Genomic DNA, 16,571 nt, shown 5'->3' on the forward strand with positions numbered 1-16,571 from the left:
TACTGGCTTGATTTCCTCCCGGTCCAGCTTGTGTCTGTAGAGCAGGATGGCGTGGATCCCGTTGCCTGCTCTGGCTGCCTGCAGGTGAGTCGGTATGACGTACAGCAAATCCTGAAAACGGAAAACCCGTGTCAGCAGAGAGAGCGTCCCCCGGGGAAAGCCAAGCCAACTGAAACACCGCACAGAGCGCTTCCACACTATTAAAATGGTTCCACGCGTCTGCTACATTACACCTGCTCCCAGAAAGGAGGTTGTAATTTCATTTCCTACACTTTGTCAGTTTTATTTGGTTCCCATCTTATAAGAACATAAGCCCCCAAGTAAATTCTGGGGCTAGTAAAGGTAATGGTATATTTTAAAATTAAATTTTCAATAAATATAATTCAAATTTTTAAAAAGATAACAGTATTTTGCCCCACGTATCCTCATAGAAAGCATTAAAAGAAAAGCAGAAATAAAAGGGAACAATTAGATAACTAGGAAGTTTCCTGAAGGAGATTTAACCAAAGGTTAAAATAAGCTTTTCTGTAGAGTAGTGCTTGCAACTTTCTAAATCTTGAGACCCATTTGTAAATGCCTCGATTTTCCCCGATTGGAGGAAAAGGCCGAGGGGCCCGGATCTGAACCACATTTTGAGAGCACCTATGTGCACAGCACGCCCCCAGTGATGTGGGAAAGTGCCTTGGCCGGTGGGAAACAAACACCAGTTTCCAGGAACAAGAGGGCACCAGGCGGACGGCTCAGTCTCAGAAAAGAAGTTCCATGTTCCGTCCCAACCATTTTTTGTCTAAGTTTGAGATCGTTTCCGATGGAAAAGAAAGTTAAGAGAAAAATTTTAAAAGGAGAAGGACGGAAAGAAAAAGCAAACGATAAATAAAGAGAAAAAAAAAAGGAAAAGAGGGAAAAACAGAAGGAAATGAAGAACAGAAAGAAAGAGAAAGAAAGAACTAGATTTGCCAGTTATTAAAGTTACTAAACACTGGTTATTAGAACCCAAATTGAGAGGCTTCTAATAAAACAATGGTGTATACTCTCCCAGACCATCGATGTCTAGAAAGAGACATGAAAACAACATGATATGCAACCCCCGGTGTCCTAGGGTGTAGAAGGACCAAGCTCTGTGTCGGCCGGGGGCAAACTCTCAGCCGATCCTGTCACAGAGAGGAATTCCTGTTGGCCAAGAGAGTCCGTCTGCCATCCAAATTTCTCCGCAGTAGCTCAGTGCCCTTGAGCTATTTTGCAAACACAAAAGGCATCCACAGTGTTCTCTGGCCTGGAAAGCAGGTCCTGGGCTCCCTGATGGACAGGAAGGCAGGACCAGGAGGAACAGGGGTCAAGCCCTCAAGCTTTCCCAGGCAGCCCACGGTGCCAGGAAGTCGCCTCCCCGGCCGCTGGGTCTCCACCCGTTGTGGCGTTGTGGCGCCGGCCTGGGGCACTCACCATGGCGTAGTAGTTGCTGTTCACCATCAGAGGCCCCCGGCCGCGGAGGTAGACGTACTCTTCCCACCAGTCACTCACCTGTCGGGGGCAAAGAGGAGAGACCAACCGACAAGCTCGACGGGAGCAACCCAGGTCGCCAGGGCCCCAGGCGGAGCGCCGAGGGCTTTCTGTCCCGCCTGCCTGGCATCATGTCCCTCTCTCAGGGCCATTCCCAGAAAGGCAGCCCTAACTAAGTGGACCGCAACAAAGCGAGAAATCAAAAGTGGTTTTTTTTTCTCTAGGTTATGACATAGCTAGAAGGTAGATCACCTTTATTTTACACACAGTTAAAAAGAAAAGACCAAGTGGAAAATAGGTGATCAATGTTTGCTAACATTTCATAACAGTCAACGCTATCTAAAATGGCGCTGCAGACTCTTTCTCGTCTTCCCGCATCCCGGGGCTCCCCACAGCAGCCGCGGTCTCAATCCTGTTCGGTTCCCTTTCAGAGCCACCGCACTAACACGGGCCCAGGTGCATTGTCTTCACCGCCCCCGCCCCCACCCCAGGGCCACGTCCCAGTATCCCGAGATGGCCAGCGGTCACAACCACACCCACAAGCTTCTGGCTCGGTCACATCCTTCTGGAGCGAGGGACCACTTTTTTTCCTACTTTGTGTTAAAGGGTATACACACACAGAATGGTGCGCACGTGAGAGTCTGAGGGAATGTGTGCAAATGTTCAAGAATTCAACACACCTGTGTAACCAGCCCCTAATCCAGAGCAGCACGTGACCCCCAGCCTCTCAGGCTCCCTCCCTCCACTGACTGCCCACCAATCACCTCTAGCCTCATCCATCAGTCTCGCCTGCCCCTATTTAACACCTTCTCTCCCACACCAGCTAGTCCCTCAAAACCAGACTCCCCGCCTCGTTTCACGCGCCAAACGTCTCCTCTTGCCGCCAGGCAGAGGGACGCTCAGCTGGTTCGTGGAATGATTTAGTAGTATTATCACACAAAAAAATCCCACCAAGAAAAACAGCGTGCGTAGAGACTCACGTAATTCGTAGCCCACCAGGATTTCAGCTTCAAATACCACTGTAACCTCGGTCCGAGATTGACAGCAAAATCCTGGGCGAGGGCCGTCATCCGCTTGAAGTCCTCATCCTTCATCAGAGGCCTCACCGATTCCAGATACTGGAAGAAACACAAGCCGGGCTAAAGCACACGTGGGCCTGAGAACAGATCTAAACCCACGGCAGAGATTTTCAAATCCTCCCCAAGCCGGTTTCGCCAATCTTCAAGCAAGTTAGCTCGCTCAAGCGAGAAATGATGTTTTAGCGTCATGATCATGAATTAAACTTTTTCAGGCTTTACTGGCACACAGGCTCCCCAGATCCTGCACCAGCACAAAAGCGTCAAAGTGAACCTCAGGGCTGACAAGACGGGCGGACACCCAGGCCCCAGGCATCTCCCGGGAAGAGCCGTGGCCTCCCACCTCCCTCCTCTCTGCACCGCCTGTTTCACAGGCAAGGGCACAGAGATGGGAGAAACTGGAAAAGGCCAAGCGAGACTAAGTAACTAAGCCCCGACTCAAAAGCCAAGAGGTCCCCCAGTTACTACACAGTTTTGAAAACGGGGCCCTCGGACGTGGAGAAATCGGAGCCCTCCCACACCACGGGGAGGAATGCGAAACGGTGCAGCTGCTGTGGACACCAGGCTGGTAGTGACGACAAAGTTCTAGAAGGACTTGGTGGTGGTGGTTGCACAACACTGGGAACGTACTTAATGGCACAGAATTGTACACATGAAAATGGTCGATTTTACGTTATGCGTATTTTAACGATATACAAAAAAAGAAATGGAGTGGCTCCCGTCCTTGCAGAGCGGTTCTGAGGGGTGAATGATGGCTGTGGTTGTTGTCACGACAGGTCTTACAGGGGATCCACGCTCTGCTCCACGCCTTGCCCCACGGGGCCCCAGAGACAGCAGCTGAGGGGCACTCAAAGGCTGTGGAGTGATCCTCTTAAACATTCGGGGGGGGGCCCCGTGGCATAGTGGTTAAGTTCACACTCTCCAATTCAGCGGCCAGGGGTTCTCGGGTTAGGATCCCGGGTGCAGACCTACACACTGCTTGTCACACCATGCTGTGGCAGGCGTCCCACATATAAAGTAGAGGAAGATGGGCACGGATGTTAGCTCAGGGCCAGTCTTACTCAGCAAAAAAGAGGAGGATCAGCATCAGATATTAGTTCAGGGCTAATCTTCCTCAAAAAAAAAATAAATAAAATAAATAAAAAACATCTAAGATGTGCTGATACATTGGGGAAAAAAAGATCTCATATAACAGGCCTACCAGGTGCACTCCCGAGGGCTAAGATAGCCAACGACGGCAAATTCACGGACGGCCATCCTCAGGTCCTAGACCTCAAGCCCCAGGACGCAGCACTGCAGAGAGCGGCTCCACCTACCCTGTTCACGGTGTCTTTCACGGCCGGGACCGGCAGGCGCGGCAGGGACGTCTGGAAGCTGTACAACATGGGTTTTCGGCCAGAAAAGATCTTGACCATACACTTGGGGGAGGAAAAAAAAAAAAAAGGTACGTTTTAAAAGCTGAGACTACGTTAAAGATCCGACAGCAGTTCTCAAGCGTAGACAAGCCGTCGACTGTTTCCTGATTTTCCGTGGTGTATTTTTCCTCCAGTCCGCTTTGCGCCCCTACCCTCGCAGGCCTCAGTAAATCTGCAGGTAATGCCCCCCAAAACAACCAGGCCGAATGATTGAAAAAAAGCCTGGGGGTGGCAGATGCTTCCAGATGTCCCGCCCCATCCAGGAGGTGCCGCTCCGCGGGCACCACGATTCTGCAGTCTGACTTCGGCTTCTGCATGGGGGCAAGTTTCCCCCACGTCCTCCTGTGAGGCCCCTGGTTTCGGGATTGGCTGGAAGCTCTGGCAACAGTGAGGAGGGGCTGAGTGGAGGCACCTGGACCTCGAGCCACCCCAGGGGAAGCAGTGTGGCCCCCTCCATCACTGTCAAACCTCGTGGACAGCACGCACCTCCCTTCTATCGGCCCTTGATTTAGGCTGGAATGATCTAACCCTGGTGTAACGGGTCATCTCATGCTGACCAGACCATAAGTGATTTTCTAGGGCTCATGGTGTGGGAGGGGTTGTTCTTGATGCTGAAGGGCGTTGGCACTCAAAGGGACATTGGCCATGAATGCCATCCTAGGGGAACGCCGCTTAACCCGTCTGGTGAAGCGAGGGGAAGCCATCTCTGATCCGCTCTGGGCGTTAAATTCTGCTTCTCTGGAACTCAGAAAAGGTAACACCAGCACCAGCAGGAAGTCACTTTGGGAAAGAGGGAAGTGCAGGAGTGTGGGGCCGGCACCACCGTGGCTCCCAGGCTTCACTCAGGGGCAAGGCCCCAGAGGCGGCGTCCAGCCCACGGACGGAGCCGTCCTTCGGTGAAATCGGGACAAGCATCCATGCACATGGCAAATATGTGACACTCGGGCAAAGGGCCGAGGCGAGCTACTGGAACATGCCGGAAGCTAAGGCCGAGTCAGGGAGTCGGGGTCAGACTGGTCAGCTAGGGAAACCTCTTAACGCCCAACTACAAGCCGGACGGAAAAGCTCCAAAAAGTGGACGGACGGGATTTTTATTCAGTGGATGATCTGGATGACAAACCTAGCAGACATTAGTTGAAATGTTCAGAACTCACAAACATCATTAAAGAAAAACACCCTTTGACCTAAACTTATGAGTCATGGTGAATCAGACCTCTCCAGCACTTAGAGGTCAACACCCAAGTCACCAACCAAGTGTCCCGAGGAAAGGTCCCAGGAGGACACCACTTTCAAAAGTAAAAGCCCTCGGGGTTGGCCCGGTGGCGCAGCGGTTAAGTGTGTACATTCCGCTTCTCAGCGGCCTGGGGTTCGCCGGTTCGGCTCCCGGATGCGGACACGGCACCGCTTGTCAAGCCATGCTGTGGCAGGCGTCCCACATATAAAATAGAGGAAGATGGGCACGGGTGTTAGCTCAGGGCCAGTCTTCCTCAGCAAAAAGAGGAGCACTGGCAGCAGATGTTAGCTCAGGGCTAATCTTCCTCAAAAAAAAAAACGTAAAAGCCGTCCACACGAGACACTAGGCTAAGTGAGATGAGCCAGGCCCAGGACAAACACTGCCTGACCGTGCTGATCTGTGGAACCTAAAGGAGTCAGAGAATCTCGGACACAGTGAGTAGAATGATGGGTGCCAGGAGGCAGGAGAAATGGAGATGCATTGGTTAAAACGTACAAAATTTCAGTGACACGAAATAAATAAGTTCCAGGGATCCACTGTACCACACAGGGCCTGGGACTAACAATACAGTATCATATACTTAAAAATATGCAGGGGCCGGCCCCGTGGCCAAGTGGTTAAGTTCATGCGCTCCACTTCGGCGGCCCAGGGTTTCGCTGGTTCGGATCTTGGGCGTGGACCTGGCACCGCTCATCAGGCCACACTGAGGTGGCGTCCCACATGCCACAACTAGAAGGACCTACAACTAGAATATACAACTACGTACTGGGGGGCTTTGGGGAGAAGAAGAAGAGAAAAAAAAGATCGGCAACAGATGTTAGCTCTGATGTCAATATTTAAAAAAAATAAAAAATTAAAATCAGGGGCTGGCCCTGTGGCCAAGTGGTTAAGTTCACGCGCTCCACTTCAGTGGCCCAGGGTTTCGCTGGTTCGAATCCTGGGTGCAGACATGGTACAGCTCGTCAAGGCACGCTGAGACAGTGTCCCATATGCCACAACTGGAAGGACCCACAACTAAAAATGCACAACTATGTACTGGGAGGCTTTGAGGAGAAAAAGGAAAAATAAAATCTTTAAAAAAAAAATTAAAATTAAATTTAAATTAAAAAGAAAAAAGTCTGCTAAGAGGGGGCCAGCCCAGTCGCATAGCGGTTAAGTGCACACGCTCAGCTTCAGCAGCCAGGGGTTCACAGGTTTGGATCCCAGCTATCGACCTATGCACTGCTCATCAAGCCATGCTGTGGTGGCACCCTACATACAAAAATAGAGGAAGATGGGTACGGACGTTAGCTCAGGGCCAATCTTCCTCACACACACACACAAAATTTGCTAAGAGGGGAGATCTCATGTTTAGCGCTCTTACCACAAAAGGAAAAAAAACAGTGGGGCACGAGGAAACTCTGGGAGGAGATGCACACGTTTGTGGCAGCGACGGTGGTGACAGCTTCACAGCTGTCGACTGACCCCCAAACACATCAGGCGTACACGTGAAATAGGTACGACTTTTTGTATGTCAAGCCCATCTCGATAAAGCGGTTAAGAAACCCCACAGCAGCTCCCCACAGAGAGGGGAGATCAATTACCATCCAGATTCTGGTGGCGCGACTCATCTTGCCGTGCTCCGCAAACATCCAGCCGTGGTAGGACAGCAGCACCTTCAGGGAGTAGCGCATGGTGATGATGAGGGCCACCCACAGGCCTGTGCCGAAGAGGACGCCGCTGACGATGTTCTTCGTCTGGCTGGACATGTAGCCACTACCGAGACAGGACAAAACGCGGGTACGTTAGCGTGCGAAAAAGACGTGGGCCGCGGCTCCGGGAGACACCGCATCGGCCTGCCGTGGACACAAAGGGGACCGCAGGCCCCGATCAGAGTTGGGTCTAATCAAAGCGAGGACATTCATATTAGTCCAACTCTCAAAAGACTCCGGCACTTTTCTTCTTGCCTCCAGAAGAACCAGCCCCTCCTGTGTCGGTGGTACTCGAAACAAGCCAAGGCTGACTTGTGTGATCAGGAAAAACGCACCAGTGCCTCGAGGGTCTAGGGACGACCACAACAGAGGGGACTCTGTGAGGCTGTGGCCCGGCCCCGAGGATAACAAGCCTCAGATCGACCTGCTGGCATCTGCTTGGCTGGCCGCTCGCAGCCAGTCTGTGCTATTCCCTTCCTGCTCCTTGTGGGTTTTTATTTTCAAACATACCTGTGGATTTCACTATTACTCATAAGAAACTTGGATCCCTTGGCAAAACCATGACCTCAACTATTTATATCGAAAAGAGCTCTAGGCAGGAATATTTATCACAAATAAAGGAAGAAACTGATCGTGTAAAATGAGCATTTATTTTTACTTATTTATTTTTTTAAAGATTGGCACCTGAGCTAACATCTGTTGCCAATCTTCTTCTTTTTTTCTTATTCTCCCCAAAGCCCCCCACTACATAATTGTATATTCTAGCCGTGGGTCCTTCTGGCTGTGCTATGTGGGACGCCGTCTCAGCGTGGCCTGATGAGCGGTGCCATGCCTGTGCCCAGGATCCGAACCAGCGAAACCCTGGGCCGCCGAAGTGGAGGGCATGAACTTAACCACTCAGCCACGGGGCCGGCCCCTAAAATGACCATTTAAATAATAAACTTAGACAGAGAAAATGTTTTCATTTGCTAAGGAAAGTAATATATTTTATGGTAAAGATAGGACTTGAAAAATGAGGAAATGTAGTTCTTCATACGTCTTTGTGGTTTTAGATGTTCTCGAAACCATCAAATATTTAAAAATAAAACAATTTAAATAACAAATGTCAGTGAGGATGTGGAGAAAAGGGAACGCTTGTGCACTGTTGGTGGCAATGTAAATTGGGGCAGCCACTACGGGAAACGGGATGGAGGTTCCTCAAAAAATTAAGAATAGAACTACCATATGATCCAGCAATTTCACTGCTGGGCGTTCATCTGAAGGAAATGAAATCACTGTCTCAGAAAGACATCTGCGTCCCCATGTTCACTGCAGCGTCATTCACAACAGCCAGGACATGGAAACAACCTAAGTGCCCATCGACAATGAGTGGATAAAGAAGATGTGGCATGTATATACAATGGAATATTATTCAGCCACAAAAAAGAAGGAAATCCTGCCATCTGCAAAACACGGATGGACCCCGAGGGCATTATACCAAGTGAACTAAGTGAGAGAAAGAAAGGCAAATACTGCATTATCACACTTATATGTGAAATCTAAAAAAAAAAAAAACCTGAATTCATAGACATAGAGAACAGACTGGGTGTTGCCAGAGGCTAGGGGGGAGGGGGATGGGTGAAATGGGGGATGTTGGTCAAAAAGTACAAACTTGCAGTTATAAGATAAATAAGTCCTTAAAAAAGATAAATAAGTCCTAAGGATGTAATGGTAACTATACTTAACTGCATATATGTGTATATATATATGTATATGAAATTTTTTTTTTTTTGGTGAGGAAGATTTGCTCTGAGCTAACATCTCTTGCCCATCTTCCTCCATTTTTTTTTTCTTGAGGAAGATTAGCCCTGAGCTAACATCTGTGCCGATCTTCCTCTGCTGTTTTGTATGTGGGTCACTGCCACAGCATGGCTTGACAAGTGGTGTAGGTCTGAGCCCAGGATCCAAACCTACAAACCTGGGCCACTGAAGTGGAGCGTGCTGGACTTAACCACTATGCCATGGGGCCAGCCCCTGTATTGTATATTTTTGAAAACTGCTAAGAGAGTAGATCTTAAAAGTTCTCATCACGAGAAGAAAAAATTTGTAAGTATATGTGTTGATAGATTTTTTTTTTTAAAGATTTTATGTTTCCTTTTTCTCCCCAAAACTCCCCAGTACATAGTCATGTACTTTAGTTGTAGGTTCTTCTGGTTGTGGCACGCGGGATGCTGCCTCAGCATGACTTGATGAGCCGTGCCACATCCACGCCCAGGATCCAAACCGGTGAAACCCTGGGCCGCCGAAGTGGAGTGCACAAACTCAATCACTTGGCCACAGGGCCGGCCCCGATGTGTTGACAGATTTTAATTAAACTTGTGGAAATCATTCTGTAATACACACATGTATCAAATCATTATATTGCATATCTAAAGCCAATAAAATGTTATATGTCAATCATATCTCATTTAAAAAAGTAAAAAAAGGAGTAGGCCCAGTGGCACAGCAGGTAATCTAGAATGTTCTGCTTCAGCAGCCCAGGGTTCACTGGTTCAGATCCTGGCATGGACCTTCACACCGCTGATCAAGCCAGGATGTGGCAGGCATCCCACATATAAAATGGAGGTGGATGGGCATGGATGTTAGTTCAGGGCCAATCTACCTCAGCCAAAAAAAAAAAAAAAAAAAGAGGAGGATTGGCAGCAGATGTTAGCTCAGGGCTAATCTTCCTCAAAAAAACTAAAAAACAATTTTTGTGTGTGCTTCATATTATTAAAACAACCAATATAGCCCTAATATAACCTAAAACAACCAATATAGCCCTAATACAACCCTAAAGGTATCGCCAGTATTTGGAAACCACCAATTTAACACCTTATAAAACTTAAGTTGGGGCCGGCCCCGTGGCCGAGTGGTTAAGTTCACACGCTCTGCTTCAGCAGCCCAGGGTTTCGCAGGTTCAGATCCTGGGCGCAGACATGGCACCGCTCATCAAGCCACGCTGAGGCGGCATCCCACATGCCACAACTAGAAGGAGCCACAACTAAAAATATACAACTATGTACTGAGGGGCATTGGGGAGAAGAAGGGGGAAAAAAACATTGGTAACAGATGTTAGCTCAGGTGCCAATCTTTAAAAAGAAAACAAAAAACTTAAGTAACATAGAAACAAATATCTTCAAGCTAAAATACTCTTGCTTCAAAACTCCTATCCTTCTATAGCGTGTCAAATCTTGCGGTCCAGTTTCCCTGTCGTCTCTACTTTAAACCTATGCGGTCTTTTCTGAGGGTGTCATCTACAGGCAAGCTTGGGTTCAGGAATCTAAGAACCTACCTTTCAGATGGTCTACACTTGAGATTTCTAAGCACTGCATCACTAAAGGAAAAGACACACACATTTACTCGATTCACAAAAACCAAACAGCATCTTAATGTCCACAGATAAATGACACGCCCAGGACTTTTTATATCTAGACACACAGGCACTTCCATAACAGGCGCTAGCAGGAAGCTTTCTATTAACGAACAGCTTCCTCCGAGGCTGCAGGGGAGGGAAAAAGACACAGCGAACCCCACACGGCCCCGGACACCTGCCCTTGTGAAAGCAGCGGCCGAGAGATGTCGGGGATCCTCTCCAGGAAGACAGTTCCAGAACGGCCCCTGAGCCTGGAAACACTGGTGCTTAATTAACCTGGTTTTTCTAAATTTGGGCCGGGGATGGCCCAGTTACCACAATTGGTTTAGAGGGACAAAGAAACAAATCTTATAAAGACCCAGATTATAAAGGGCTTTAAATAGCCAGGACTTCTAAATATAATCCAGCGTTAGGAGACGGCCCACACTGGAGAGCCAATTAAAAACCAGTGTTAAACCCACAACCGTCTGAAAAGCACGCAGGAACAGCACGACAGGGCGTGCAGAGGTGAGCTGTCTGCGCAGGGGGTAGGCCTGGGGTTCCTCGGGAACCAATGGACCAGAGGAGAGAGGCTCTGGCAGGAGTGACAAGAGTGACAGGGACCCTGCCCCAGCCTCCCTGGCCAAGGAACCTGGCAGGCCTCCCGTGCAGGCAGGCTTCCACCAACTCGATAGGACACTTGTCTCCTGTCCTTGCAGACACTGACAAAGGCATCACCCAGCCTTCGAGAGGCAGCTGGAGGCTGTGTCCCGTGTGTCCCGGGGGCTTCCTGAAGTGTTCACAAGGCAGGGACTCCCGCTCAAAGCCACATCAAAAAATCCACACCTTTAAGTTAAAACTGCTCAATCATTTCTTTAGGGTCATCAGAATCAAACTCAGTCGCGAGCCGTAAGTTCTCATTCATGTCACACTCTGCCAGTTTATCCTCCTATTCCTTTCTTTTTCTTTTTGTTTTTTTTTTTTTTTGAGGAAGATTAGCACTCAGCGAACATCTGCTGCCAATCCTCCTCTTTTTGCTGAGGAAGACTGGCCCTGAGCTAACATCCGTGCCCATCTTCCTCTACTTTATATGTGGGACGCCTCCCACAGCGTAGTTTGCCAAGTGGTGCCGTGTCCGCACCCGGGATCTGAACTGGCGAACCCCAGGCCGCCAAAGCGGAACATGCACACAACTGCTGTGCCACCGGGCCGGCCCCTTCCTCCTGCTCCTTTCTGAAGGAACTATATTGAATCCAACGACCAGCAGCTGCTAGCTCTTGGAAAGGCCCAAACGTTCCCTGGTGTTGCTTAGGCCAGACCCCAGCACCACAGATACAGCCCGGGAAACGTGGGGACACACCTGGGCTGCCATCTCGTCCCCCAAGGGCCCCCACCTTCCACACGCAACGCCTGCCCCAAGAAACAAAGCCCCATTATGGGACGAGGACTTGGGCGCCACTATTTCTCCAGTAAGAGACCTAAATTGATCACCAATGTAAACAAGCAACATGGAAATAGGATGGAAGGTCTGGCACCGGGCAGCCACGGGGGCATCAGAGGAACTGGGAGCTTTCTTAGCAAAAAATAAAAATGTGTACTCCAAAGCAAGGGCCACGGGCATGAACAGGGTAGCAGAGCCGGCCCAGGTCCCACCGTCTGGCCATCTGTGGCTAAGGCAGCGATGCTTGTCTGTCTGGCAGGAAGGTGCCCTGAGGGGGGCTCAGGGCACTTGGCAGGAAGCACACATGTCAGAGGTGTGCAGAGTGGGGTTTGAACTCCAGCCTCCCACCTCCTCTCTCTGTGACCCTGGGCAAGCATCTGCATTTCTGAATGTCTCCCCTTCACAACAGAGACCTCAGTGAGAGAGGTCACCACGGCGCAGGGTCCCACCCGCAGGAGATTCTGCGTGGGGGTCAGGGCCACCCCTGGGCCTGGAGGGAAGCATGGACATAAGAGGGGTCCCATCAATGTCCTCTAGGGCACGTCCAACCTTTCGGTATTCATACCTTTAGAGAAAAGTATCAACCCAAAGGCTCCTCGGGGCCAAATCTCACGGTAGGAAGAAAGCTGCCTTTCAAGCTCCTAGAAAAAAATCTAAAACTCCCAGGAGAGGGTATTGGGGTTCACCCCGGGGTTCTAAGCCACTCCAACGGGGAACCAAGGGCTGAGGTCTCCCCAGAGCGCCCCACAGCAGTCAGCTCTCAGGGCCACAGAAGCCCAGAGGGACTCCAGTGCAAGGAAGTGACTGTGTCCACAACCAGCTCCTGGAGCCAAAATTCCTTTAGAGGACGCCACCTGCCAGGCTAAGCGCACCCTGCCTGGCCACCGCCTCGGGCCCCGACACGGTCCAGCGGGTAGCCCTGGACCAACGTGCCTCTTCTCACCCCTGGTCTTCAGAGAAAGGGCCACAAGGGACCACAAACTTTCCAGGGGGACCTTAACACCAGCCCAGGACCTGACATGGTAACAAGAGCAAAGCTTCAGACAGAATCCAGACCAGTAATGGTCGCTATATTGGAAAAGACATAAAAATATCAGCAACCACAAAAAATCAATAACTTCCTAGAACACTTGAGATTTGAAAGGGTTACTTACGTCGTGTCAAGGGTCCGATTGATCTTTGCGATGATGCCCAAGGAGGGGTCGATCTTGGCGTACATGGTTGACATCACACCCACCACCACGATGAGCCAACTGGAAGGACTCGCCGGGTACACGCCAGTGATGACGCCATTCTAAAAACAGACAGGCGTCGTGAGCAAGGTCCCTCCCACAAAACCCCACGGCCCCTGGCGATGGGGACCAGTGAGATGTCAGGCAGTGGGTGGGAGATGTTTCCAGCACGTGGGTGGCTAAGCCACCTGACCCTGCGGTCACTACTGGAAATCTCTCCCAGAGCCTCCACCTCGAAACTGCTCCACCTTGTGTGTCCAGTTCCTTCCCTTCCTCTCCTAGAGCCAAAACCCTCCTAAAACAGTTTCCCTGAGAGTGACCCCAGGACATTAGAATCACCCAACGCACCAGTTTTACAGATTCCGGAGCTCCACCTAGACTGCCTCACCACACCCTCGGGCTAAGGAAACCTACAGGTTAAGGACGTCACTGAGCCAACCGTGCCGTCCTCCCCCACAACCTGCTACGCCTAGGATGCCCCAGACCCCAGCTCCAAAGCCATGCCTCTTGCCACTCTAGAATCACGATGCTGCTGAACCCCAAAGGATTAACAGGAGACCTCACTCCATGTCGAGAATCTGCTGTAAGATACTTCAGCCAAAACCCTCCACGCACCCTTAAAAAAAAAAAAAAAAAAGTAGCAGGAGCCGAGGAGGAAGAGATATGAAAACAAACGCAAAACACTGATGGCTGTGGAAACCAGGAGGCAAGTGGGACAGCACCGGATTCTCTTTTACTTTTGTGTATATTTCGAAATTTCCAATTAAAGAAAAATTCTTACTAAAGCCATCTTTTTTTTTTTTTGAGGAAGATTAGCCCTGAGCTAACATCTGCCGCCAATCCTCCTCTTTTTGCTGAGGAAGACTGGCCCTGAGCTAACATCCATGCCCATCTTCCTCTACTTTAGCTGTGGGATGCCTGCCACAGCATGGCTTGCCAAGCCGTGCCATGTCCGTACCCGGGATGCGAACCGGTGAACCCCAGGCCACCGAAGCAGAACAGGGGCACTTAACCCACTGGGCCACCGGGCCGGCCCCTAAAACCATCTTAATAAGAGATTGATTGAAATGAAAATGGAGGGAGGAAGGTTCTAGAGGAAATGTCCCGGCTCACCACGTCCCCGCGCCCCTCCCCGCATCAGCAGCAGCGCTGACAGCCCTGCCGGCCCCCCCTCCCTCCGAGCACGAGATGGTCCTCTCCTGAGCCATTGGTTGGCACGGCCACATCCTGTTCACTGTACGTTTTCGTGTCTGTTAGTCTTGCTGCCTCGATTGTACTAAAAGGTCTTTAAAATCAGAGAACAGCATTTCCACTGGGTTGAAAAGACGGCCACACCTCTGCGCCCAAGTTTCTATTTTCCTGATTTGAAGGTAAAAAGGAGGCGCTCCCAGCAAGGCCAGGCGGGCGAACTTTCCTTCCCCTGTGGGTGGTGCCCTCCTCCGCTTTGGGTGGACCACGCCAGCCGGTGCAGGGACAAGCGACACAGGATGTGACCCAGAGCCCACTGGCAGAGCCCAGCGACACCTGTCCAGCCAGGCCGGCTGCCAGGGGCCCGCCCACCTTCCCATTGTCCCCGCTGTCACCCGCTCCAGCTCCCGGGCCTTTCTCAACAGCCCTCACCTGCGCCACCCTCGGAAAAGGAAAACGAGAAGAAACGGACAAGGTGGTCTGGGTCACCCCGGGGAACGGGGAGGGAGCACCTTTGACCGGAGGTACTTTCATCCTGTTCGAACGTTTTTAAACAGGCATTCATTTACTCCTTCTGTGATTTTTAAAATAAATTAAAAACAAGGCAGGTGCTTAAAAACAGTGACTGCCTTCCCGCTCGTTCAGGTGAACCGAATTGAGAACATGCAAAGTTAAGTGTGTCTGAATGGACGTGCCGATTTTTGTGATGTTTGATGATTTTATCAGCGAGATGCCTGTTAGACTCGCTGCGGTTTCACACGGCTGGAAAACAATCCTCTTCCTACAATGGGTAAAGGGTTCTGGACGCGGAGCAGGAGATGGGAATTCTAGTCTTTCCTCGGCTTCTCCCGAGCAGGTGACCTGCCTTCTGTGGGCCTAGATTACTCACCTGTCCTGCAGGTACGGACTCCTCCTACCTGCCTTACAGAGTTTCTTCAAGAACTCAGCAACCCAGTGTACGTGAGAGGCCGTCAGCCTTAGAGCACCTCGGAAACACAAATTAAGTGCCAAGGACACTGAAATGCTTGTCCTCCCACTGCACCTCGACAACGAGGCTCGGACGGTCAAGCGAATACCGGACGGATTTAAGCGAGTCGCTGCAAACCTTGAATCGGATGAACTTCTTCTTCCAGGAATGAAGTCCGGACAGATAGATCTGCTTCAGGGCCTCGTGGCTCAGCCGCAGGTCGATCCCGTCCGGGGTGACCGTGAACTGGAAGGCGACGGCTTGGTGAGCCTCTGCCATCTTTAGGGATCTCCTGGGAAGAAGTAGGGAGAAGGTGACACAGTGTAGCATTTTACAGGCTATGAGAAAACCCCTCGGACGCAGGCGTAATTCATTCTGAATTTCAGTTCGTCCTCCCCATTTAACAGACGTAATAGTTTTCACTAAGAGCAAATTCTGTGACGACCCACGGCGCCCCCTCCCCTACCCGTCCAGCACTATAGGGACAATCGCTGCCTCTGCTTAGGGGCCCTGGGAGCGGAGTCCGGGAGTGAAACCCGTCAGCCCTGGCCCGTGTCCTCCAGTCCCCAGGCTCGTGGAAATCCCTCCCGCTTGGCCCCTGGCCGTCTCTCCAGCTGACATGGGAAGCTGGCGTCTGTTTAGCAACAGGCAATGCAGAGGCAGGTCTAATTTCGCCCACCAGCTTCCTGGAGGCCAGCACAGAAGAAATCCCGAGGCTCCAGAAATGAGTCCACCACAGCCCTAAACCCCTAATCTTCAGATGGGAACACAGGACCAACGCCTCGGCCTCTGGCGCAAGGGTGGCTGCTGTCCTGGGAAACCATCTCGGGTACCAAAGACGACCCCACGAAAATCAGACGCGCAGAATCCCACAAGTGGGCGTTTAGAGCAAGGACCCGGGCCTTCCTGCTCAGAGGCGGGGCCTGAAATCAAAGTGGCATCAACAACCCGAGGGGGTGACCATCAGAGGCGCATGGACCCGCCAGCCCCCCAGGCCATCCCCCCCACCACCGCCGAGCAAAAGAACGTTCATTTCATTTCAACTGCTTCGCAAGGCTGCGGTGTATCCCGAGTCTCCCTCATCCTTGCTCCTGTCTTCTTCCTCGGCGGACCCCTGACACACCACCCCTAGAAAGTGCCACCTCTTCCCTCTCGGCCTCGCTCCCCCGGAGCTGGCCCCTCTGCCACCTTCTGGAGGTGGGTGATGGACCATCTCTTCCTAAACTGCCTGCCCCCAGAGCCCCACGTGGATAAACCAGAAGCTAAAAGAGGGGGCAAAGCTATCAAGAACCATAATAAAAACCCCACATTGCATGCGTGTGTTTTCTCATCACTTGCTCTTTTTCCTGTTTTGACTCATTAATAAGCCTACTGGGTGCAGACGTAGGACCCATCAAAGTCAACGGGGAACAAAGAGGCCCAGATACAAAAGTCAGACTCGCTCCGTCTTCAGCTCA

General features: G+C 50.9%; 1 protein-coding gene across 4 annotated transcripts in view; it reads right to left on the bottom strand.

Moving 5' to 3' along the window:
* Nucleotides 1-16,571, bottom strand: part of CPT1A (carnitine palmitoyltransferase 1A) — a 63,373-nt gene that overhangs the window by 31,692 nt on the left and 15,110 nt on the right. For all 4 annotated transcript variants that reach the window (XM_070565730.1, XM_070565729.1, XM_070565732.1 and 1 more), the window contains 7 exons: nucleotides 15,253-15,406; nucleotides 12,882-13,021; nucleotides 6,806-6,977; nucleotides 3,890-3,991; nucleotides 2,478-2,615; nucleotides 1,441-1,518; nucleotides 4-111 (listed from right to left, as the gene is read on the bottom strand). In XM_070565730.1, coding sequence (XP_070421831.1) covers nucleotides 4-111; nucleotides 1,441-1,518; nucleotides 2,478-2,615; nucleotides 3,890-3,991; nucleotides 6,806-6,977; nucleotides 12,882-13,021; nucleotides 15,253-15,393 — 879 coding nt within the window. In that variant the 5' untranslated portion in view covers nucleotides 15,394-15,406. The remainder of the gene's footprint in view (nucleotides 1-3; nucleotides 112-1,440; nucleotides 1,519-2,477; nucleotides 2,616-3,889; nucleotides 3,992-6,805; nucleotides 6,978-12,881; nucleotides 13,022-15,252; nucleotides 15,407-16,571) is intronic.

Source organism: Equus przewalskii, chromosome 11 (assembly GCF_037783145.1).
Source record: "Equus przewalskii isolate Varuska chromosome 11, EquPr2, whole genome shotgun sequence".
Lineage (NCBI taxonomy): Eukaryota > Metazoa > Chordata > Mammalia > Perissodactyla > Equidae > Equus > Equus przewalskii.